Raw genomic sequence first — 24,629 nt, forward strand, 5'->3', positions numbered from 1 at the left:
CTGAGTTGCCTCAGCAACTTACAAGTCATAGAATCAAGTCACAGAATCACAGAATGCATTGGGATGGAAGAGACCTTTAAAGGTCAACTAGTCCAATGCCCTGCAGTAAGCGGGGACATCCCCAGCTAGATCAGGTTGCTCAGAGCTCCACCAAGTTTCACTGTAAGTACCTCCAGGGATGGGGCCCCCCCCACCTCCCTGGACAACCTGTTCCAGTGTTCCACCACCCTCATAGTGAAGAACTTTGCCACATCTGGAATATTGCATTCAGTTTTGGGCCCCTCAAGGAACTGTTCAAAAGAGTCTGGCACAGAACCACGAAGAAGATCAATGGAATAAAATCTCTCTCTTGTGAGGAGGGGCTGAGGGAGATGGGTCTCATTAACTTGGAGAAGAGGACCCTGAGGGGTGACCTCATTTGTGTTTATAAAGATGTGAAGGGCAATGCTGGGAGGACAGAGTCAGGCACTGCTCAGTGATGTCCAATGGGAAATGGGCACAAGCTGGAGCAGGGGAGGTTCCACATGAGACATAAAGAAAAAGTTCTGTGTGCTGGTGACACAGCCCTGGAGCAGGCTGCCCAGGGAGGTTGTGGAGTCTCTTCTCTGGAGACATCTGAAACCCACCTGGATGCGTCCCTGCATGACCTACTCCAGGTGACCCTGCTCTGGCTGTGGGGGATTGGGCTTTTTGATCTTTCGAGGTTCCTTCTAACCCCTCACATTCTGTGATTCTGGAACTTCTTCCTAATGTCTGATTTAAATCTACCCTTCTCTAGCATCAAGCTGTTGCCTCCCGTCCCATTGTTACGCCCTTGAAAACAACCCCTAAGCCTTCATCTTCTCTATTTATGAGACAGATTGACTTAGAACCAGCTCATCTTAAGTAATTTCCTCTAGTCCCTCTACAGTTTCTCAAGCCACAGATGTGGACTGTGATCTGTGCTCACTCAAAATTGTATCAAGAGACTCCTGCCACTGGCTGACAGCTGAGCTACATCTTTACAGAACATTTTCACAAAAAACTGTTGCAGAAACCTTGCAAATGTAGTTGCAGAGCTGCAATTAGCAATTTGCTGCCTGTGAGGAGAAAGGAAATATACAAAAGAGACGAAATTGTGATTAAAAATACAAAAAATACTCCTTAATCTAGAGCTCCAAACATATACTCTGGTGTTGTTTGTTATCTCCAGTCACTGGAGATGCAGCTGTTGTGCACAGGATACAAATATATCCCAGATAAGCTACTACTTGGATTCTCTGTGCTTGGACCACATTGCCTCGTGCTGTTCTCCTGAATATGTAGTTTTCTCCTAATTTCTAGCCCTGTCCTTATCCTCTCAGGACTTTGGGTCAGATGCCTTTTTCTTCTTGGTTTGAAATTCATGTCTGTGGACCTGGGTCAAGGACAATGTCATGTTAAAGGGCAAAGTGCTTAATGAATCCCGTTGCTGTTTTTCGGTTGTTCTTTAACATCAGTATTAAAACATACATTTAAAATAGATGTTATTAGGTACACTCAGTTAATTACTGTGATTTTAAAGTCCCAATAGAGGATTTTTTTCCTACAAGTATTATACAAATATCATATTTACCAAACAGCCAGATTAGGGACATGCCCCAATGACTTTGTGGATTCTGTTCAGCAGAATATGAAATTTGCTGCTTGTGTCACATTTATGCCACATTTCCCTCCTCAGTTCTTCTGCACTCGGCCTGTAAAAATTTTACTGCCTTGAGAACATAACTCCAGCCTGGCAATAATGAGTTAGCCATGGTCAAAACTGCTTACTTCACAACTACTGACAGTCAGCAGATGTGAGCAGCTCTCTGACCCCTGTGAGGATGTAAGGTTATGGCTGGCTTGAAGATTCTTCCTTCTTTTCCCTTTGAAAAACCAAAGGTTAGTTGTGCCATCCTCTGCTCTTTCAATCACAGCTATCACAGAAATGGAATCCTACCAAGCAGCTTTCCCTCTCTCCTTTATTCAAACACAAACACATGTATCTTATCCCCCTCTCTCCTTTTTCCCTACTGTCTCACTTCCTTCCCAGTCCTGTCCTTATTCCTGCTTTTTTATAAAGTACCTTCTCCAACCTACCTATGTTATATATATTTAGACCTGTGGTTTGAATTTTGGAAGTGGATTGCCAAAATCTAGAGGATTTCTGTGGACAGGCCTAGCTTATTTTTCAGCGAGCATTCTCAAGAGTGCAGGCAACGCTCCTCTCTCTTCATTCAAGCCCTAGAGGATTGCTGAGAGAAACTTTTACTCATGGGACTGTTTAGCCTGGGGAAAAAAATAAAAGGGCTGAGAAGGGATCTGCTCAGTGCTGATCAACAGGTAACAGGTGGAGGTTATGAGGATGGGACTGGGCTCTTTTCAGTGGTACCCAGTGATAGCGCAATGGCAGTGGGTGCAAACTAGAACATGGGGGGGTTTCACTTGAACTCAGAAACCTCTTTAGTGTGAGGGTGCCAGAGCACTGGAACAGGCTACCCAGAGAAGGTGTGGAGTCTCCTTCTCTGGACACTTTCAAAACCCACCTGGACACATTTCTGTGCAATGTGATATAGGTGACTCTGCTTTACCAGGTAGGTTGTACTAGATGATCTCCAGAGATTCCTTCCAACCTCTACCATTCTAGTATTCTGTGATTCTGTGACAAATGTAACGGGGAAGTGGCGCACTGCACAGTGTTATTGTCTACAAGAATCCTCTGGGGAAAAGTATAACTAACTGATTTTTTTCTTCTTTTTAAATTTTGATGTTGTTGTTTTAAGAAGGTAGTTTGCTAAAACACAATATTGTTGGAGCAGCCCTATAGCTGGGCTAGATATTTAATCAGAACAGGCCAGCAACTAAAGACATTCTAAATTCATATTGCAAAGGTCTTCCTGTTGTTCAGTCAACAAGGTGTTCTAATTGAAGACGTCTTCAGAGAATGTGGTTTTCTCCTTTTTGACTTGAATTTGATCTATTTTCCTCCCTACTATCAGCACTATGGTAGTGCAAAGCTCTGTATCTAAACGTGTCTTTGCAGCAGCAAAGTTCTGTTACATCCAAATCAAATTTCTCTGAAGCATGAAAACTATCTGTGGCAAGTAATATTGCACTCTGTGCTAAATAACAACTTTCTGAACAGCTGCCCTGCAGCAATAGGACCACACTTCCTGCTCCATTATTAAAAAATAATTTAGTCCCTTCAGAGGAAAAAAAAAAACCCCAAACCAAACAGGTTGAAAGATACAGCCCAACAGAAACAGAAAACATATGAAGGTTTTTTCTAAGGAATTACCAGGAATTAAGGAGATATTTTCCTCCTCATTCCTGATTTCTGCCCCTCTAGTATGGCCCAGTGCAGGCAGGCAGAGCATGTAACTTGGTGAGAGTACAGCCTCTGTAGAAGCACTCCTACTTATCCAGCAGCTGAATACAGCCCTGATCAAAGTTGCATTTCCCAGCACAACCCAGCAGATTCATCCAGCCAAAAACTAGGCAACAAAATCTTTAGCCTGAAGCCTCACACCAGCTTTCATAAACAGAGCAACACAGTGCAGTGTCAGAATCTGAATCCAATTGCTCTAGCAGGAATGAATTCATTGCAACAAAACATCAAATGGAGTGAACACAGAAAATACGTCAGCTCTTAAAAAGACTTCTATCAATTACAGGATGCAACCAATGCTCAAATATAAGATGTAGATTGCTTTCATAACTCCAACCACTATTTACTGTAAAATGAAGGAAAGTTTGTTAAATCTAAGAAGCTGAAAGCAGCAACCGTCTCCAATTTTTCACAATCACACTCAGAGTCATTATGGGAATTAAGATCACAACACAACATAAAAATCAGGCAAAGTGAAAAAACACCAATGAGTCACATTGGATTAAAAGACTGAAGAGCCTCTCAGCCCACAGCCTCAGAAATGGAAAAGGCATGACACTCTGCTACAGCTTAACTAAACTATTTTAAGCATTATTTTGAATGAAACAGATACTAAGAGAGTTTACATGAGATCTACTTCAAAAATGGAGTGTTTACACAAGATTTAGATTAAATTAGGAGTTTACTTGTATTTAAACTGGAGAAAATAAGTTTTTTTTAAGCTAAATTCATAGATCCTATTCTCAAATTGCAGTGAGTGTTTTTTTTTTATAGAGTTCTGCACCAGTTCAGCTTCATATGGGCACCTTTCACCTTCACTAGAAAAAGGGCTGTGTACTCCTGGCTTCTCCTTTCTAACAGTCTTCTCCCACTCTTCAAACCCAGAGCCCACTTCCCTATCTTCTGCCCATGCAGAAAGAAATCAAATCAGCTCCAGCTCAATGCATCCATGCTGTAGCTTTGACCCAAATGACTGTGGCTCCTACTCCAAAGGAGGGTACAGGAGAAGCAGGAGGGCTGCAGTCAGCAGCTGCCTCCCAGCTGACACCACTGCTGGCTGCACGAGTCTTCTCCTCTACTCCAGAATCACGACAAATTACTTACGGACAACCTGTTTAACAAACTGCATCACAGGGAGAAGCTGTCATGCAGTCAGGTGTGTGACAGCCAAGAACTAATGCATATGCAGCCTCTCTTCCTAATTCATCCACACTTTGTCCTTACAAGAACACACTGTGTATAAGCACAGCTCTCCATCTCAGAGCTTGCACCACCTGGCTACTCTCTAATTACAGCATATAACATGCTCCTCAAGCTACTAAGATTCATTCACAGATTCATAGAATAGTTTTGGTTGGATAGGACATTGAACATCATCTAGTTCCAAACCCTCCACCATGGGCAGAGACACCTTCCACTAGACCATCTTGCTCAAGGCCTCATCCAACCTGGCCTTGAATACCTTCAGGAAGGGGACATTCATGATCTCCCTGGGCAACCTGTTTCAGCATCTCACCACCATCACTGTAAGAATATCTTCCTAATCTTGAGTCTAAATTTGCCCTCCTCAAGCTTCAATCCATTCCCTCTCATGCTATCACTACAAGCCCTTGTAAAATGTTCCTCCCCATTTTTCTTGCAGGCCCCCTTCAGGTACTGGAAGGCTGCTCTAAGGTCTCCCCAGAGCCTTCTCTTCTCCAAGCTGAACTGCCCCAGCTCTTGCAGCCTGTTCCCACAGGGGAGTTTCTCCAGCTTTCTGATCATCTTCATAACCCAACTCATTCCAGATGGAAAGGTTTCTCACAGCTTGGATCAATATGCAAAAAAGAGGGAATAAACATGGCATAACAATTTAAGCAAAAGGAAGGCAATATAAATATGGCCTTACTAGAAGCTCTGCATTATTCTACTTTAAGAAACCTAGATACAGGCCTCAACTTTCTGTTGGTAATTGGTTTCAGTATGAGTCAAACCCAGGATGTGTGCTTTACCAGGCTGAATGGAAAACAAAGTGTTGACACCAAATGGAGACCTTGAAGCAAAGACATACAAAGAAAATAACTGCCAATGATTTTTCTATTCATGTGACCAGGAGACTCTTTAATTGAACACAGAATGACATTAATCTAAATGGCATTTCTTAAGAATTTGGGGATAGACTTCTTCTACATAACAAGCCCCAAATGTAGCTCTGGGAGGGAGCACACACCTGTCAGTCTGCAGTTGCAATTACAACAAAAGCATTTTTGGACACAGACTGTTCTAAAATGCAAATGAGCACACCTTTTCATGCATGAACATATATCCTCTTTAGGGAAGAGGCTGGTCCTGACAACTTAGAACATCTCCTCTCCTCAAATGACTATGATGGAGTTGATAAAATCCAACTATTCTTTGCAGTGATACAAATCACTTTATGTAGTCTGAAAACAAAGAGATTTTGTTAATGGGATGAAAGTCTAGGAGCTGCCAAAAATGACCACAAAAATTTGTAGCAAAAAGCAGGCTGACCGAAATAAATGGCAAACCCAAAGCAATTAGCTTTCAGGTCTAAAGAACTAATCTGAACTGAGTGTATCAGAACTCAGTTGTGTCAATCATATTAGGCAACCTGAGAGCAAAGGATGGCTCAGCACACGTGGTGCAAAGGGAGATGGATGCTGGCAAGGAGAGTGATTAGACATGAAACTGAGACCAGGTAATAACAGCCTTGAACACTGAAAGACCAAAAAGGTCATGAAAAGAAAATCATAACATAGCATAAAACTAATGTCTCTACTATGCCCAAGATTTTATTCATTCAGTAGTTACACAGTTCAGTTTATCTCATTTACTGAAGAGAATTTTGAGGACTTCTTGACTCCTTGTGGGTGCATCCCATCAGGGCCCATGGATCTGTGGGTGTCTAGTTTGCTTAACTAATAATGATTTACCTAAGAATCAGTTTTCCTAGATACTCATGATTCGCTTGTAACATGATGCCTGTTGGACAGAATGCTGTGCATTGTTGCTGCTGTTCCTGGCTGGTGTACACTAACTCCATCAATATGAATGCCTTGTTTACCTCAAAGCAATTTAATTATGTTTTGTCCAAATACAAACTCAGAAAGACTGATTATAAAAAAAAAATCCCAAACAAATCTTCCTGTAGTGCTCTTCAGACTTCACACTGTGCTATCAAGGAAACATTCAAACTCTAAGCAGGGTTGAGGCAGAATATCCCCAAACCAGAGATGAAATAGCTTTTCTTTTTCCTGGTTAGAACAGTACCTTTTGTTTGTTGGCTTTTTCTTCTTCTTTTTTTTTAATCTTCAATTTGGTTTCTTTATGTGAAACACAGCATCTCTGTAAGCATTCAGAGCCTCTGTAGCATGCAACTAAATAGCAAAGGCCTTATGAAGTTAAAGCAGATGGACTACATTATGGAAGTGCCCAGGCATTTTAGGAAAGTATATGAGGAATTCCTGGGCAGTGGTGACCATAGGAAAACTTGGTTCCCTTGTGTAAACACTGTTTTCCCCAACAGCTGTATTCCCCTTCCTGTTTATTCTTCTCTCTTGCAGAATTCTCTGAGTTTGGTCACATCTGTATTTCATTTCTTTTTTAAGAAATATTTCCTTAGCTATCCTCCTGGCCTTTCCAGATTATTAAGGCTGAGGGAATTCTTCAAATCTCACTTCTCCTTTCACAACCTATTATGTTTATATTTTTACACTTCATTTAGGTTCTGGATTCATATAATGATCCAGATGGGTTAGGGGGCTTTGCCCACACATACCAGCCTGCTGGGTAAGAGTTTTCACGTGAGCAACAGAAAGTGTCTAAGCAATCATTTTTTCTTTCTGATTTTAAGGCCAAAACACAGCAGAACAATTAGGTTAAAACAGTGTTCACTTGCTCCTTTTTTTGTTAAAAAAAATAATAAATTAAAATCATATTTTATACTGAAACACTTCCATAATTATTAGACAAAAAAAAATTCTTGGAGCTTGATTTCTGCCCAATCATATCTGAGACTTTTAATATTGGAATTAATAATTAATACACTGAAGTTGGGCTTAACCTTATTATTGACTTCAATCACTGATCTGTAAAATGTATTTGGTGTATTCCCTTGAAATATTACAAGTTCTGTCTCTTATACAGACAGAATTTTTTCTTAAGGCTGTGTCTCCCTGCCTTTCCTTGAAATAAATACGAGTCTGAAAATGCACAGTTTAACCAAATCTAGCGTTCTTTTAATTTCAGCTAGGTTATCACAGTATGTGTTATGTGAAACAAGGTCATTAAAAAAAAAATCTGGACTCTAGCACTTAATTTTCCTTCCATTTTACTGACTCTCACCTCAGAATCTTCTTTCTTAAAAATAACTGAACAGATGATGAACCACCTCTCAAGGGCAAGCACCAGTCTCTGGAAGCCGCTCTGTTCCACATGCAATACCTCTTCAGATGATGTAATCTGTTCCAAGAAGCCTGTTTCTATTTTTAAGTGGCATACCCTTATTATGCTTTTAAAAGGGCATCTCCATCACATGTTGTTACTTTGCTTTTAATGCAGTAACAATCATCAGTGATATTCAATACACATGAAATGGCTTCGGAAAAGTATTGATTTTTATCTTATTGTCTACCCTGATTCTTACAAATGGTATTTGAAGTGGTAATTTAAAGACTATAAAACACTCAGACTGTGAAGAACATTTCTGCTTAAGGTCATGCATTCAAAAAAGGTGCATCTTTCACAACTGCCTTAAAATGCTTGAGCATTTTATATGCAAAGTATCTTGAAATGATTGAGTTTCTTTACTTTATGTGACTGAATTTAACACTGGAGAACCTGGAAAAAGCATTACAGCAGAAACTGCACAGAAGAAACAGGCTCAGCACTGAAACCCCATCTGCTTTTACATGGAGAGACAATATTGACAAGGCAAAGCATATAATTTGGTATAAAGAGCACTTTTTGGGGTGTGCATGTTTTGGTTTTTACCATTATAATTTCTAGGTAAAACATTAACTGTAACATTTCCAACACCGTATGCTTTCATATTAAGAACTCCCCTCAAAAAATGTCTGTACTGATATTCCTTACCTGAATGAAACCTAACATCACCTTGGTGGTATGGAGGTCACAAGAAGTGACATGTGTAGGTGATGCTTTACATCATATTGTAGGAGCATGCTGTTATCTCTTTATCTCTGCCATCGCATTGCTACACCAAGATGCGGATCTCAGAGTGCGGTGTGACACCATCTTACTAATTTTAGAGCACACAGCTATCTTGCAGTGAGGATTATTGGATCTCCTGGAATCTCATTTATTCATCTAATGAGCAACCTAAACCACCAAACAGATTGGGGGGAGGGCTTTTTCTTTTTAAGGAAGACTTTGAACCAAGAATGATAAAGCAGAACTATCAAAGTGAGATTTTACCATTTCACATTGCGAAAGGATATTATGAAAGGATATTATAGTTCCACAAGTCTCATACCTAATGTGAAGTCTACTAATGCTACCCAGACCTTGTGACAAAGGCATGTGGTGGGACAATGTCTCTAAACTAAAACGGGGTAGATTTAGATTGGACATTAGGAAGAAGCTCTTTACTATGTGGGAAGGAGCTCTTTACAGGCTGCCCAGATAAGTTGTGGATGCCTCATTCCTGGGAGGGTTGAAGACTGGGCTGGATGAGGCTTTGAGCAACCTGCTCTAGTGGGAGGAGTCCCTGCCCACAACAGAGAGTTTGGAATTAGATGATCTTTGAGGTCTCTTCCACACTCAAGCCAATCTATGATTCTATCTAATATGAAGTCTGCTAAAGCTACTCAGATCTTTCTGACATTTCCAGAGCACAAAAAATCATCATCTGCTTTCTCACCCCAACAGGTGACAAAAATGTTGGCCTTAAGGTAGAAGTGCTTTAAGTTTTCCAGATGAAGTTAACCTTGCATTTTAATATGCAAGTATCACCTAGAAAGCAACAGAGACAACTGCTGTCTACAGTTATTTTTTTAAAACCCAAAGTTGTACCCAGTGATGGCTATAGCTGGCTGTAAACATCAATTACTTACACTGCTGTTTGTAACTATGGCAGCTGAGTCTACTGATTACGCCACTGTGACTGCACAGCCAAAGACATTCTGCTTTGAGATGTTGGTGTACTTTGCTCCTTGGAGAACCAAAAAAACTTTCCATCTCAACATCATCTGCAGATGTAATTAGCATTAGCACATTTTCCTTTGGTTGACTTTCTAATAACTGAACTAGAACACCACTCATACCCACAAAACTTCTAAGAGTGTCACCCTCAGCTGAATTCTGTTTATTAGATGTAGGAAAATATACCACAAATGCCCAATTTTGTCCTGGCAGGAAGAGAGTTTAGTTGGTCTTTAAGGTATTTTCCATCTTTGTATTATATGATTCTCTGAAACTTTGTTTAGTGTCCCTCAGCCACAATTCTCAACTCTCAGCCTCCCAGAGCTTTTATTTTCCTAGTAAATTTAAATTCATTTTCCCAGTAATCACTCATAAGGAAGTGCAACAATCCAGATTTGCAGGTGTTTCTTTTTTTCCCCTGCTAATTTAATAATTTGATTAAAAATACAAAAGAACAACAACAAAAAGAAACCTGTAATGTTATTTAGAAGCCTGTACTGTTTACTTACTCCTCAGTGTGTTAGCTTCTAAATGTCCACAGATTTCCTTTACATTTTCTTTACCATGAACTGAAATTAAGTTTACAAGGATGACAACTACCAAGTTTGTTCTTATCTCAAAGATCAGAATCATATTTGGGTTTAATCCTTTTCTAGACTTTTTGCATTTTCTCAGCTGTACAGGAGTTTTTAAATTTAGGAGAGAACTGAAACCCCAAAATCATTCAGCACATTCCCACAGGGCCTCCGGCACTGATCTTAACGGACAGGTGAGCAGCAGATGATGCTGCAACATGGTACAGCCTCTTCATCACCGCACCAGCCATAAGCACTCATACCAGGCAATGGCAAGGGAGAGCAAAGGAGCAGCAATGTAAGTCCCAAGCCTTCCCTGGAAGGCTGTGGCAGATGCATTTTATCCATGCTTGCAGAGATTTTTACAATGAATGCATATTTCAGAGCTTTCCTCCTGACCTTTTAATCAATGGATTTAGAACTTCAGTATTTCCCAGATATCCATTAAGCTTTAAATGTATTTCTTAATAGATATTTAACAGAGACCTTGCACAGACCAGCCCCTCCCTACATTAGTACATTTCTAACAGTTTAAGCTACTGTTGTATCATTATGAGTTCTTCTTGCTGAACTTTCATTTTTCTCACTGCCTTTCCTTTTCTTTTGCCAGATTTACCTTTAAAATGCCATCTAAGGGCATTGATTCTATTTCAAGTATTTAAAGTTCTAGAACTAGGAAGACCTTGAGATAAACTGTGCCCAAATATTACAGCTGCAAGCTTGCAAGTTTCTAAACAGCTGCATGCTAAATAACATTTAGGCAGTAAGGGCCCTACAATCATTTAGGGTCTTTGGGGAAATGTCCTGACAACCCTGTTGTGTGTTAGGATCTTCTCCACTTCCCTAACACCACTGAGCTAGTTCAGGGCTCTGCTCTGTGGGGCAGGGCCATTCTAATCTTCCAGAACAAGGAGGCCCAGCACAAACCACGCCACTTTTTGCCCTCACACATTCCTGTTTTGACCAAATATATTGATCAAGACACAACTCTTTTTCCACACATCACCCCAATACATACTCTTCTACAAATTCACATACTATTGCTGGAACACCCAAGTACCATAGAAACAGACACCAGACAGATCAATCTGCTCTGCTCATGCATCACTTCTTACCCTTACACAGCTTCAATGAATTCTTTGTCCTATCTGAGCTTCGTTTGGTTCACAGAGAAGCAGAGCTCCTGGGAAAGCAGCTTTGGCAAAGCAGACAGGACTAGACAACAGGGAGAAACAGAGCCCAACCCTCCAGGTACCCAATTCTCAGTACACTGCTGCAGTGCAGCTTTGTTTCAGGGATTCCAGCACAGCCACTGGGAATGTACAAAGATACTCAGTCTTTGATTCAAGCCTCAGAATGAAGGGGAATCAGATGATTAGAAGAGGAAGTGAAAAACAAATACAGAAAGTATTAATTTGCTCGATTGATGTAGCATAACATATACCTTGCCGTGTCACAGATGTGACTGTTCTTACTGCTGGCCTAAAGATTATTGCAACTTTTCAGCTCCCACTTTTCTCTTGTTTTGAGTGGCACTGTAAGGTTTACGTTTGATGAAAGAGTCTGTATTGGACCATGTGAGCATCTGAGATAGCTTAACTAAGCAAAATTGAACAGCAGAGTGTCTTCTGCAGGCTGAACATAGGAGGCTGTTGCCTGGTATCCTAGCCCATCAGTCTGCACATTGGCATTTTCCTTCTCAGGAAATGCATGGGGAAAAACTACCTTCTTCAGAGCTGGAGGAAGGACACTGGAGGACTAACAGCACTTGGGCTATTTGGTCTATATTTTTCAAACATCATGGCAGCACTCATGCTATCATGTAGAGTTTTCAAACAGATAAAGCAGCCTTAAAAATCAGTGGTGGAGAATTTGGTAATGGAGTATTAACTCTTTCAAATTCTTTTAACTATCACAGCTTTGCCAAGGTGTTGTTTAGATTCTCTCAAGCCACACTTCAAACTAAGAACTTGGGATGGAACACTTTTATATCCAGAGGAGCACTACCATGTCCATAAAAATTGGTAATAGAAGAAAAAAAAAATGAAGTTGCATAATATTTATAGAACTCTACAGGGAAAAGTAAATACTTCACCTGTTTCCTTGGTTTTACTCAAGTAGCTACAATCTCATGGCTATCTTCCAACAACAATGTACAAAGGCTGTTCTGCAGTGTTCTGCAAAGTGGCAGCATCGCTGGGTTTTGTGTAGACTGATGCCCTAAGAACAGCATTAGAAAATTCTTTCAACTACCTCATTGTTTTTAAAAGAGAGCTACAAAAATGCCAGTGTTTTCACTCAGATTTTATCAGCTCTGAAAATACTGACTCAACTATTGATCTTCTAGCCTAAGCTGTTCTGAGGGAAGGTATGAAAAACCCATCTGGATTGATTTAGCTTTGGGCTCCAAAACCAAGCAACATATCTGTATACATTTAGGATAAAAGCATAAAAGGCTACGTACTTGAAAAACAGTCCTATAACCACGTGATACAAATACTGCTGAGGCACTATGTGCATTAAAGATCAATAATCCACCACTGATTACTTGAAGGAAGAAGGATGTTTAGTTACTAAGGTAATACTGAGGATTTTTGTAATTAGAAGTCGGAAGAAAGCTTCCTTTCAAGTGCTCTGATAGGATCAGCTTTGTTAACTGCTTGCTGGCGTATCACTAGATATGCAGCCTAGATCCAACACATCTCTCTGGTGACTGTATTGAGAACCAAATTCCTTACATCTTTAATTAGGATACCCTACTCAACACAAAACTAGCATGACTTGCTGTTACAGCTCCAAAATAAGCCCTTAAAAGCCAGCGTTACACTGCCACACTATGGCACAATTAAGATCTGCAAGCAAGAATGGAACAAAAGGGCAATAAAAATAACTCCTCTACTTGAATTATTTAGGACTACAGTATCCACCATTAGTTTTGTTTGCCTACTACATTTGTAAAGCACTAAAAAAACCCAACCCACTGTTGTGCCTTGTTCAAGCCACAGCTATCCAGATACATTATGCTTGAGGATTTTATTTTGGGGGATGTTGGACTTTTTCTTTTTCCCCCCTAAAATGAAAAAAACCCAAAAAGTTTACTTTCTGCAAATGTTAAAACCTTCAAAGACCAGTGTGAGATGCCTGTTGCACAGATGGGATACGTAGAGGAGTGGATACCAAGGGCACTTCTTTGTTGGCTACAAAATACAGAGCTTTTTGTTCTCTGCATTACAATGTCCTGAAAGGTTTTCAGTTGTCAGAGGGAAAGAAGTTCAAAAGACCTTCTCCAAGTTGGGATTTTTTTCGTGTTTTTTTTGTTTGTTGGTTGGTTTTAGGTTTTTTTACAACTATTTGAGGTAACACCCCAGAATTTTAGAATCTACATTCATTATGGTTTTTGATGTCAGAATGTAACTCATTTTGGACCTAGAAATATTTCAAACTACTTAGCATTTCCACATTTTTATTACTACATTTTGTTAAGAGTCTGATTTATGCTGACCTTGAAGCGCAGCAACTCGACGTGGCTGAAATTTTACATGTAACTTTTTAACTACAGCAGCTCACTGTACAAAGCATACATTATTTTAATTGCTTTGCCATGTATATAATTTATACCTTCCAGAGCATTTGTTTTGCAAGAAAGCTATAAATCAATTTTGTTATGACCATTACCAGTACTGCTTTACTCATTCTAACATTCCATTTTTTAAAGTGTTTTTCTAATAAATCAAACATTATACCATAAGCAACTGACTGAGGCCAGGACCATACCAATTATTTTACCTGCAAGAACTTGCCATTATAAACATTTCCCACAAGGCATAATAAAATACGTGTCTGGTGCCACAAGACTTACAGGAATATCCTGTACTGAAGCATTAAAAAAAGATTAGATGACAAGCTGGGGTTTTATTTGTTCCACCCCTTCCATAATTGCTATTGTCACCACTTCAGCTTACAAAAAATGGCATAGCTTAGGTGCACACCAGTCCTTTCCCCTTAGGATGGTTTAGTCAAGCTTTTAAAATGCCAAATTAAGTATCTTTCAGCTCCAAACACTTCCAGTCACAGATTGCTGAAGCCATCAACGAACAGGGTTTTTTCCTTTGGTACGTGTCTCCAAGTCACAAGCACGTGCATAGATGCATGTACACTGCAGTACAATTTCTGTTATTAGGTCTCTGCTTTCAATTTTCACATGATTTCTGTAATTGTTTTTATGGCCTTTACTCAAAGCACAAGCCACTACCAAGGAGGTGGTGGGGTCACCATCACTGGAGGTGTTCAGGAGGAGACTTGATAGGGTGCTTGGTTGCATGGTTTAGTTGGTTGGGTGGTGTTGGATGATAGGTTGGACACAATGATCTTGAAGGTCTCTTCCAATCTGGTCTGGTCTGGTCTGGTCTGGTCTGGTCTATTCTATTCTATTCTATTCTATTCTATTCTATTCTATCGTTCTATCTAGGACCCTAACTCTTCCTAACAGTCAAGATGGGAGGGCCATGAAGATGATCAGTGGGCTGGAGAACCTCCCCTATGGGAACAGGTTGCAAGAGTTCAGGCTGTTCCACCTGGAGAAGGCTCTGAGGAGACCTCAGAGCAGTCTTCCAGTACCTGAAGGGGGCTTACAAGAAAGCTGGAAAGGGACTGTTTACAAGGGCTTGTAGTGATAGGATGAGAGGGAATAGATTGAAGCTTGAGGAATGCAGATTTAGATTGGAGATTAGGAAGAAATTCTTGACAGTGATGGTGGTAAGACACTGGAACAGGTCACCCAAGGGTGATCATGAATGCCCCCCCCCGTCCAAGGTGTTCAAGAACAGGATGGATGAGGCTGAGCAACCTGGTCTAGTGGAAGGTGTCTCTGCCCATGGGAAGGAGGGTTGGAACTAGAAGATCTTCAAGGTCCCGTCCCAACTAAACCGTTTTACATGTACAAAGAGCAAATAGCGAGTATTACAGTCTCTTAACAAAATAATTTCTAGAGCCTCACTAGCAAATGTAAAGTTCTCACAAGCATTCCTGAATCAGCTGGGACAAGACCAATCCAAATAAATTCTATACTTGTGCCCAAAAGCAAGCCTGCAGACCACCACCGAGGTGATTCTTGGAAGGCCTTTGGGAGGAGAGGAGTGTAGGAAACATGAGTGACACTGAATGAAGATTTATGGAGAGTGCATTCTTAGCAGTTTTAGTGTTTAGCAATCGCCCCAGGCTCATGCTGAACTGCATAAGGAACTTAAAAATAAATTCAACATTTGCAACTCCTCTCCAAAATCCAGCAATAGCCAGTTTTGAAAATGTTGGCCTTCAACTTCACCCCAAAAAATTCAGCAGCAGATACTACAGCATTTCTGTTATTCTATACTTTGTAGCTGTAGAACTCAATTTTCCTGGCTGACAGCAGATGTATCTTCTTCTCCCAGTCATTCAGGGACCATATCTAAGTATTTAAAATTAGATAACCTTCTTTAAAGATATATATTATTTCAATTATACAGATTTAGGCTGAAGTTGAACAGGCTACTGGAAAATGCTGTTTCTTACAACTGTATCTTTCCTCACAGCCCCCTCTGCGAAGGGTGCTGTATTCCATATCAGATTAATTGGAATCCAGTCACACGGGAAAGATCAATTCGGATAAATGGCATCCTTAGCGCTGCTGAATTATGTCTTCCTTGGAAGAATCAAAACCATGCTTCATTGTCATTCATCAGGAAACTACAGGACACTTCATACCTTCCTGAACTTTTCCATCTGTTTATAAAGATCTGGATCCAGCTCCTGAGAGACATCTTTCATCCAAAGTAGAGCTCCTCTGTATTCGGTGCGGTACTGTTCCATCCTGTTTACTGTCAGCCACGTGTCTGAGATGGCCCTGTATCTGAAAGTCTCCACTTCTTGATACAACCTACTCAAAGGAGTGCGCAGGGCTAATCTGGGGAAAGGCATGAAGGAAAGAAAGGAAGAAGAGGAACCCGTTAAACAGTTGCTCAACAAGATGCAGACAGTCAATATAACCACCGACACTTTACTAGCAATGAAAAAAGCACAGCCAAACGAGTTCATTGAAGTGCTAGTGTCCGTTCAGATGGCTCTGCAGCTTGGCTGGGGATACACACAAAAGGGATAATTTTGCATGAATACTGTGTTTGCAACCCTCCTGGTCAAGTAGTGACCATCCAGTTACAGACACACGTGGAACAGGAACCTAAAATACACATGCAAGCTGTATATGTATTTGAGCTAGTGAAGCTGCTTGTACATAGGCTATTAACACTCCTCTTCACAAGTTAACTCCAAAAATCTACCTGAGGCAATTCATTACCAGATATGTACCACAGGACTGTCAAGTTAAGCCTCACAAAAAGCACTTCCTTTTAATCTTCGCAGCCTTCTATCTTCAAATATACAAGTAAATAAAGAAATAATTTGTCAAGTAACAACCTGATTTTAATTATTGATTTATGGGATCTGAACAATTTCTTTGAAAGACATTTAACTTTTGAAAGGATTTAAGCATTCTCTTAAATGTTTCTTCCAGCAACTGCACTTTGGAAAGGCAGTAGGGGACACTGTTGTCTTCTCTATGCTATCACTTCAGCTCCTAACAGGATCTCTAGGAACTAGACAGGATTAGTCCAACTTCTGCTTTGCTTCCTACTGCTGCTTCTTCCCTCTTGGTTGCCAGCACCCACCTCACTGGAGTGGGTTCAGTTCCACACACCAAGGTAGACTTAGTTTAATGTGTTACTTAGGAGCTTCCTGAGCATAAGAGAACTAGTTTTAGCTCCAGTAACCAGCAAATCTTGTTTTCTTCATCTCTAGCTTCTGAGCTAGCTATTGGTATGCAATGCAAACAAGAACCCTCTCAACTTCAACATAAGCTTAAGGATGTCTCAAGAAAAAAAAGAGACAAACAGTTTATTTTTATGTGGGTTTATTTTAAAAGACACCTTAAAAATGCATTAAGATATATAATAAAATGTGAATTTCTTAGCATGCCTTTGGGGTTTATTTTCCCCTCACATTTTTCACATTCTACAAATACTTACCCAGCCATTCTAAAGGAAAATTCAATTTTATGCAGACATGTTATACTCTAGGACTTCTATAAACAGTTAAGCTCTATAAAGAAGCAAACCATGAGCTCCTTTGCTCAAAGCTGCCTTACATATATTTTAAAGATCATGGCTGTTGCTGGATGTGGTAGTGACCATATTCTAGCCCAAGATAAACATATGAAATACTCAGCGCTCTATATGTGATGTTTTATTTTGAGCCAAACAGCTGTACTGTCAAAACTAAAGCTGTAAAGTATTAAGAGTGCTCCCCAAATCCTGTAAAATATGGAATAGAATTTTCTCTTCTCTTGATGGTGAATTTGAAACTTCCATAGTCTCAATAATGTATTAAAAAAATCATCACAATACTCATAATGCCACCAGGTATTGCTACTAACTCTTGGACAGGGGCAGTGAGACACCAAGGCTCTGGGTAACATCATGTAGGTTTTTGTGCATGTGTCCCTCTCTGGATTCCTTATCTTTTAAATTATTTGCTTCTACTCAATCTGAGGATCCTCTCCTGAGGCACTTTAAGATATAAGGTTAAAGCAGAAAATAGCATTGAGACTTCTTCTCCTCCACCTACTTGAAGTTTCACACTGAGACTTCATGGCCCAGAAAACGGCATTCCTTTACCCATTCCCCTGCCCTTCCAGGACCCAGACATCTCTACAACAAGCCTGCTTTGCATTTCTCTGCAGATGGAGAAGTGCCACCAAGCAGGAGAAGGGCCTGTCATCAGCTCCTTTACAACCCCACTGCTAGAGAGGCCACAGAGATGCACCTGTATAGCTTTAGAACCACTGAGCTGAGCAGGTACAGGTCAGGGATCTGAAGATACACAAACTTAGCAGGTCCATGATACAAAACCCAGGATCAGGCAGAACTCCACATAGCAAGCCAGTTACACTGACAGGTTTGGTCAGTAACAACTTCCCTGTCATTTTGTTCTTCACACATTTCAAATGGCAAAAGGAATTATGCCAACAATGAATCAGCTACCATTTATGCCATGTACTTTGCAACTCAATCATTATGACACATATACCTTTGCTGAGAAGAAAAGCAGAGGGCCTTCCCTGTGGCTTGCATCATTTTTCCTGCTCTTGTTTTATCCTGAGAACCCTGTGATCGAAGAAATTTCCCCAATTCATTTTCTTCCTGAGAAAGAACTAACAGAAAAATAAATGAGTGGTCAAACAGGTTACTTAATAGGTTCCTAACAGCTTTAAAACTGAAATAAGATCAATTAGGTAAAGTCACTCTACAACCAAGCAGCACTGAAAAGATAAAGAATTCCATGGAATTCCTGCATGTAGTAAAGATCTGATTCATTTGAGATATTTGTTAATATAACCAGAACCACAAGATTCCATCAGTGCAAAAAGGCGCCAGGGGAGGTTTAGGCTGGATGTTAGGAAGCAATTCTTCATAGAGAGAATGATTGCCTATTGGAATGGGCTGCCCGGGCAGGTGGTGGAGTCACCATCACTGGAGGTGTTTAGCAGGAGACTTGATGGGGTGCTTGGTGCCATGGTTTAGTTGATTAAATGATGTTGGATGTTGGATAACAGGTTGGACATGATGATCTCAAAGGTCTCTTCCAACATGGTTTATTGTATTGTATTCTATTGTATTCTATTCTATTGTATTCTATTCTAGGTTGTTTAGATTACACAAAGGATCCAATCTTGATAATAGCACCTTTAGTCTTGGGGTTTGTGGGGTGCTTTTTTTTTTTTAATCCTTTTTGCCAACCTGAACTGCCTCAGCTGATCTTTGTAGCACACTTTCAGTGAAGCAAATTCTCCCCAAAGCTTATTCACTTGCTTTTCTCCTCTGGTCCATTCTTCATGCTTGACTACAGAAATTAATTTTTCCTATGGAAACATCTAGGACTTCATTTGAAAGAACATTTCTTTTCAAATGACTCTGCAAAATTATTTTACAACTCCAGCAATTTATGCAATTCAAATACTATTTTTTAATTTATATTTCAAATATCTGAAATACTTATATTTCAAATTTAAAAAAAAAGGGAAAAAAAGGAAAAAGAAAAGTGTTTTTAACACTGAACTGTTGACTACTTCCAAACTTGGACCATAGGTCTTCATGATTTCACATCCTTACAAAAACATTTCATTATGACCTTCTCTATTAATCTTCCAAAGTGGCTGTCTTCTATAGTACCAATTTTTTCCTCCTATCAGTAAGGATAAGGGCTTAATATAAAGAAAGATCTCTTGAAATCTTTTTGTCTTTCCACCCCCAAGTATTAACAGTCAAATCCATTGCAGAGTCACTGCACACTCTGGTAGAACATGCTACCTGCGTATCTTTGCATCAGGGATGTTACCTGCAATTTTGGAACACTTCTTGAACTCAATACACTACTATTCTGCATTTTAATTTTACTTCCAGATCCTGAAATGTTACCTCTGACACTCTTTGGATCAGCAAAATAGAAAGGATAACACTCAACAAAAGAAAGTAAATTGAAAGATGTCTCCAAGGCTGGATTCTCCCTTCCAGGGCAGGAATCACAGCAGCAAGAATCAAACAGTATTGATTGCTGAGAATGTTTTGAGGTCGTTTAACACAAGCTGCTGCTTGAAAACTTCCCAAACAAGGTCCCTCTCTCTTGCTAATGACAACCACTAATTACTGTACACTTGTTACAGCCAAGTCAACATTATCAAATGAACCCTAACAGTATGTATTACTTAATTCTAACACTAGTAATAAACCAAACATTCTTCATAGTCAATTATGAATCAAAAATGAAAACCATCCATAATAGAGTTAGGATTTCCAAGACAAGACACTTCTGAATTTAAAACAAGCCAAGCAAGTAATGGGGAAAAAACCCAACAGCTTATAAACAAGCATTCTCCCATAACTATTGCCACCTAGCACTGCATAATATCAGAAAAGAAATTAAGAATTAGAAGATCTTCAAGCAAATAAGCAAGTCAGAAGCAAATAAGCAAGTCTGCCTTCAGCTGTCTCAAGGAAAGATATCTGTTTCCAAATAGGATGAAACTAGTAGCTCCCCATTTGCATTTTGACTTTTTCACTTGTTTAACAACTCCATAATGCAGACCTCCTTATCATTTTAACTGCTGTATTTGATCATACTTACAACAAATCCTTTTTTGGTACAGTTCAATTGCTTTCAGCAACTCCATACACGTTCTCTGAATAGAATGGAACAGCTGATATTGAAACAAAAACACACATAAAAATAATTAAGTATATGCAAGAAACACTGACCGTTAAAACACAAGAGCGAGCTTAATTTTTGGTAGAAATTATTAGGGATCACTGTTTTCTTGAACAATGAGTCACCTTCCCAGCTTGAAAGCAGTTTTTCCTTACAAAATGTGTTTTTCTTACAATCAAGTTGTCCACTGAAACTACAGACAGACCAATCCCTACAAAAGGAAAATAAATGAAAGCATTTTGGAAACAGACCTATTCTAAACAGCTAACAGTTAACCAAAATACTCACAGTTTGGTTTTGTTGTGGGTTGTTTGGGGATTTTTTTTTAGTGTGGTGTTTTTCTCCTTTGGTGGTGGTTTTTTTGGGGTGTGTTTGTGTGTTTATTTTGGTTTTGGCTGTTGTTTATTTGGGTTTTGTTTTCCTTTATTGATATCTCTGGATGCATATGAAGATGTACAATTCTTTTTTCCTAAAAAACTCACAGTACTTTGGCTGGACATTAACATGATTATTACACTTGGTAAGTCCATTCCCTTATCATTTGTTTTGTGTCAAAGATGTCCAAGCTTTTAAATTCTCAGAGCTTTATTATATTGGGTTTTCCCCAGTGGCAATGAAGACATTGACAATGAGACTGTATTTCTCACACAAACCAGGATTCCTTCTCTGGTTACACTTTACACACTTTCAAAAGCCTCACTGATTGTGGCAGAACCCACTTACCCAAAATCCTGTTTTAATGAGTTATTATAATGGATTGGAGATGTCAGCTTGAGGCTTGTTCCCCCATAGTAGCGATAGGATGAGAGGGAATGGATTTAAGCTTGAGAAGGGTAGATTGGCAGTGGATATTAGGAAGAAATTGTTCACAGTGAGGGTGGTGAGACACTGGAACAGGCTGCCCATGGAGATCATGGATGCCCCCTTCCTGGAGGTGGTTAAGGTCAGGCTGAATGAGGCCTTGAGCAACTTGGCCTGGTAGAAGGTGTCCCTACCCACTGCATGGGGGTTGGAACTAGATGATCTTCAAGGTCCCTCCCAACCTAAACCATTCTATGAACCTACAAACTGCACAAAAGCTCCAAATAGCAGAGGGCAGTATGCACTTTGCTCCTTGGCATATTGCATGTTTTCCTGGCACATGTGGTATAGCTGTATTAAAAAAACCCATGCAATTTGTATATACTACAGAATATTATTTAAAAAAAATATCTTAAAACTGCTGTAAGTAAAGGATAAGTCTGATACAAGCACAAAGGATAATCTCTGTGCCAGCAAAAGGAAAAAAACTGACCCCTAAACCTGAAAATAAAGATGAAAGACGTCAGGTTCCAAATCAGCTTTGAGGGACATGGGGTGTGTGTTTCAAAATGCCACCCTATTCCCTGTACTTTTGCCAAAAATTGGAAAATATATTACAAGAAAATAATGACTAAAAAGTATCTGTTATTATATGTGCACACACACTGGAGGCTTGATGGAAATGAAAAGATGTTTACAATTAGCAGAGAACAGTCATCATGTAAACATTACATACCTCCAGTTTTGCATCCAGATCTGCATCTGAAGCCACAACATGCTCATCTTCCTTTTTCCCTGTGACTTTGATAAGGGTTTGTTTTGTTTTCCAGTATTTCTGTTGCATTTTATTGACTACAGATTTTTCTTGGCTTTGAGCATATTGGTCATAAAATTCCCTTGGATAATTGCTAGAATGTTAAGAAATAGAATGACAAAACTTCAATAAGATGCTTAAAAAAACGAGTCTAACGTGCTAAATTAATACATTTCCATCAAGAATATTGGATTTGCATGCAGGTAAGTATATTCTAACCTGCACTTCCTTATTATGCATTAATAACAGAGCAATTAATGTTGTAATTTCCATCCTATTATGGAATTTGAATGCCTTTAATACACAGCACTGCCAAAATAATCAGCTGCAAAGAATTCTTCCCAGTCAATTAAGAAATGACTTACAGCCCATGGAATTAACTTTATATATACTTAAAACTAACAGGAGAGTTTCAAGTGAGGTAGCATTGCTTAAGCAAGGCAGCAATTTTCATGCAGTTTCAGCAGTGTCAGAATTTCCTGAAGTTCATTTTATGAATGGAATTTGACTATTTCTTGCCCTCCCTTTTTTTTTTTCAGTTGAAAAATAACTACAACATGCTCTGTGGAAGGTAGGTAGCTCCTATCTTTATGCAATGCAATGACTACATAACAACTGTGGGTACATAACAGGTTATTTTTTTTTCTAAAAGGATGATTTTCTACTGACAAATGAGACTGCAATCCTGTAGCAGACTTAGAAGTGCAATCTAAAGACAAACTCCATGTTCCACAAGATGATTTAATAGCAAATATAGCCTCACAATGAAATCTTGCTCTCTTTCAGGAAGTGTCACCCCGTTAGTAATTCCTGCAGTACCTGCTTTCTCCCTATGTATACAAATTAAAAGTTGCAGTGATTTTGCAGATCTTTGGAAATAAATAGTTGCTACAATTTGCTGTATTATATAATCCAAAAGAATTAAAGAGATTGAGCTTATTTTGAAAGTGACCAATTGCGGTTCATTCCTGAGTTACCATCCACTAGCTCTGTTCACAATACACAGACAGTTCAGGGATGCTATCCCAAGAGGTCTCCTCACCCAACCTGCACATCACCTCTGCTATGAGGATGAGCTGGGAGAGCTGAGGTTGTTCAGCCAAGAGAGGACTAGACTTCAGGGGGACCTTACAGATGATTTCCAGTACCTGAAGGGGTCCCACAGGAAGGCTGAAGAGAGACTTTTCGTAAGGGTGTCTAGCAACAGGACAATGGGGAAGGATTTTAAGCTGAGGGACAGTTGGTTTAGACTGGATCTTAGGAAGAAGTTCTTCAGTGTGAGGGTAGTGAGACTCTGGAATAGGCTGCCCAGGGAGGTTGTAGATGCCTCCTCCCTGGAGGTGTTCAAGGCCAGGCTGGATGAAGCCTTGAGCAGCTTGGTCTATTTGAGAGGCATTCCCTGCCCATGGTGGGAAGGTTGGAGTAGATGATCTCTAAGGTCCTTTCCAACCTAAGCCATTCAATGATCAAGTCATGTACTGAGAAACATAGATACAGATCTACATCTAGAGATATTTGTTGCTACAGCAATTTGAAAAACAAACCACTGGTACATGTGCTCCTCAAAAGGGTGGCACATCTGCCCGAAGAGTTACTACTTACAGCTTAATCTGAAAAGGAAGTTTGTTTCACAGAGGTTTGTTGCTTTGCTTTAGGTATTTTGAATGAGAAAATTAGGAAACAGTGCCTTAATCAATGGGACAGTAAGAAATGAAACTGGAAGTGAGCAAGAACAAAATCTAAAATGCACTTAGCACAGAATTTCTTGGCTTCCCCAAACTTTAAAAGCAAACATATATGACCATTTATTTTTAGCCAAGCATTAGTTTCAAGAACTTCATTTATTACTTTCATTGCCATTAAAATAAAGGCCTCATAGGTGCTACAGCACGAATCAAATCATCCATGCAAAACATACATTTCCTGTGGAATTCTGCACATACAAACCGTTACACACCCTGACAACAGACAGCCCAACAAGTGAGGTGAAGCCTGTACTGACCTGCACCTTTAAAATACAAAATTTACAATCTCTAATAAATGGCAAGAAGATCTCTCTGCATTATGAGAAAACAGACTAAGGGCCTTCAATAAAAACAGCATTACTTTAAAAAAAAGCTGTCTGGCTCTGGCTAGCTGTGTGCTTTAACTTCTGCTACAGCTGTGCAAACAACTGATAGCTTAGTTCAGTGGTCAAGGGAAGAAAACACCGTAATTCATGTGATGCCATGGTCACTAAAAATTCTGGGGGAAACGCACAAGGAATAATAATGAGTTATTAATATGAGGTCACACACAAAAAAGCTGGAATTAATACATATTACTCCAAGAGTGATAAACCAACTGAAGGAATAAGAGAAATACGATATTTTACCACTATACTTTGTAATCCAGCTTCCAATTTTATTTGGAGAGCTTACTGGCTCCTGTTTATGCTGAAGATACCGAAAGATTTCTAATCACATTACTGCCATTTGGCAAGGGAGCTGCTCGAGACCAGGACTGGTACTGGCATGCTCAAGCTGAGAGGTACTCTATTTTGGTTTCTTGAGTACTGTATCCAGTTCTGGACCCCTCAGTTTAAGAAGGACATTGA

At 39.6% G+C, this 24,629-nt stretch overlaps 1 protein-coding gene across 2 annotated transcripts in view; it reads right to left on the reverse strand.

Moving 5' to 3' along the window:
- The window catches only part of ICA1 (islet cell autoantigen 1), a 76,485-nt gene that overhangs the window by 37,620 nt on the left and 14,236 nt on the right, over positions 1 to 24,629 (reverse strand). The window contains exons 3-6 of one of the 2 annotated variants that reach the window (XM_054161124.1): positions 21,956 to 22,127; positions 20,338 to 20,410; positions 18,244 to 18,367; positions 15,868 to 16,066 (exon numbers count right to left, since the gene is read on the reverse strand). In XM_054161124.1, the coding sequence (XP_054017099.1) occupies positions 15,868 to 16,066; positions 18,244 to 18,367; positions 20,338 to 20,410; positions 21,956 to 22,127 (568 nt within the window). Of the gene's footprint in view, positions 1 to 15,861; positions 16,067 to 18,243; positions 18,368 to 20,337; positions 20,411 to 21,955; positions 22,128 to 24,629 lie in introns of those variants that run through there. The other variant, XM_054161123.1, reaches the window with a different exon arrangement.

This window comes from Dryobates pubescens, chromosome 4, assembly GCF_014839835.1.
Source record: "Dryobates pubescens isolate bDryPub1 chromosome 4, bDryPub1.pri, whole genome shotgun sequence".
Classification (NCBI taxonomy): domain Eukaryota; kingdom Metazoa; phylum Chordata; class Aves; order Piciformes; family Picidae; genus Dryobates; species Dryobates pubescens.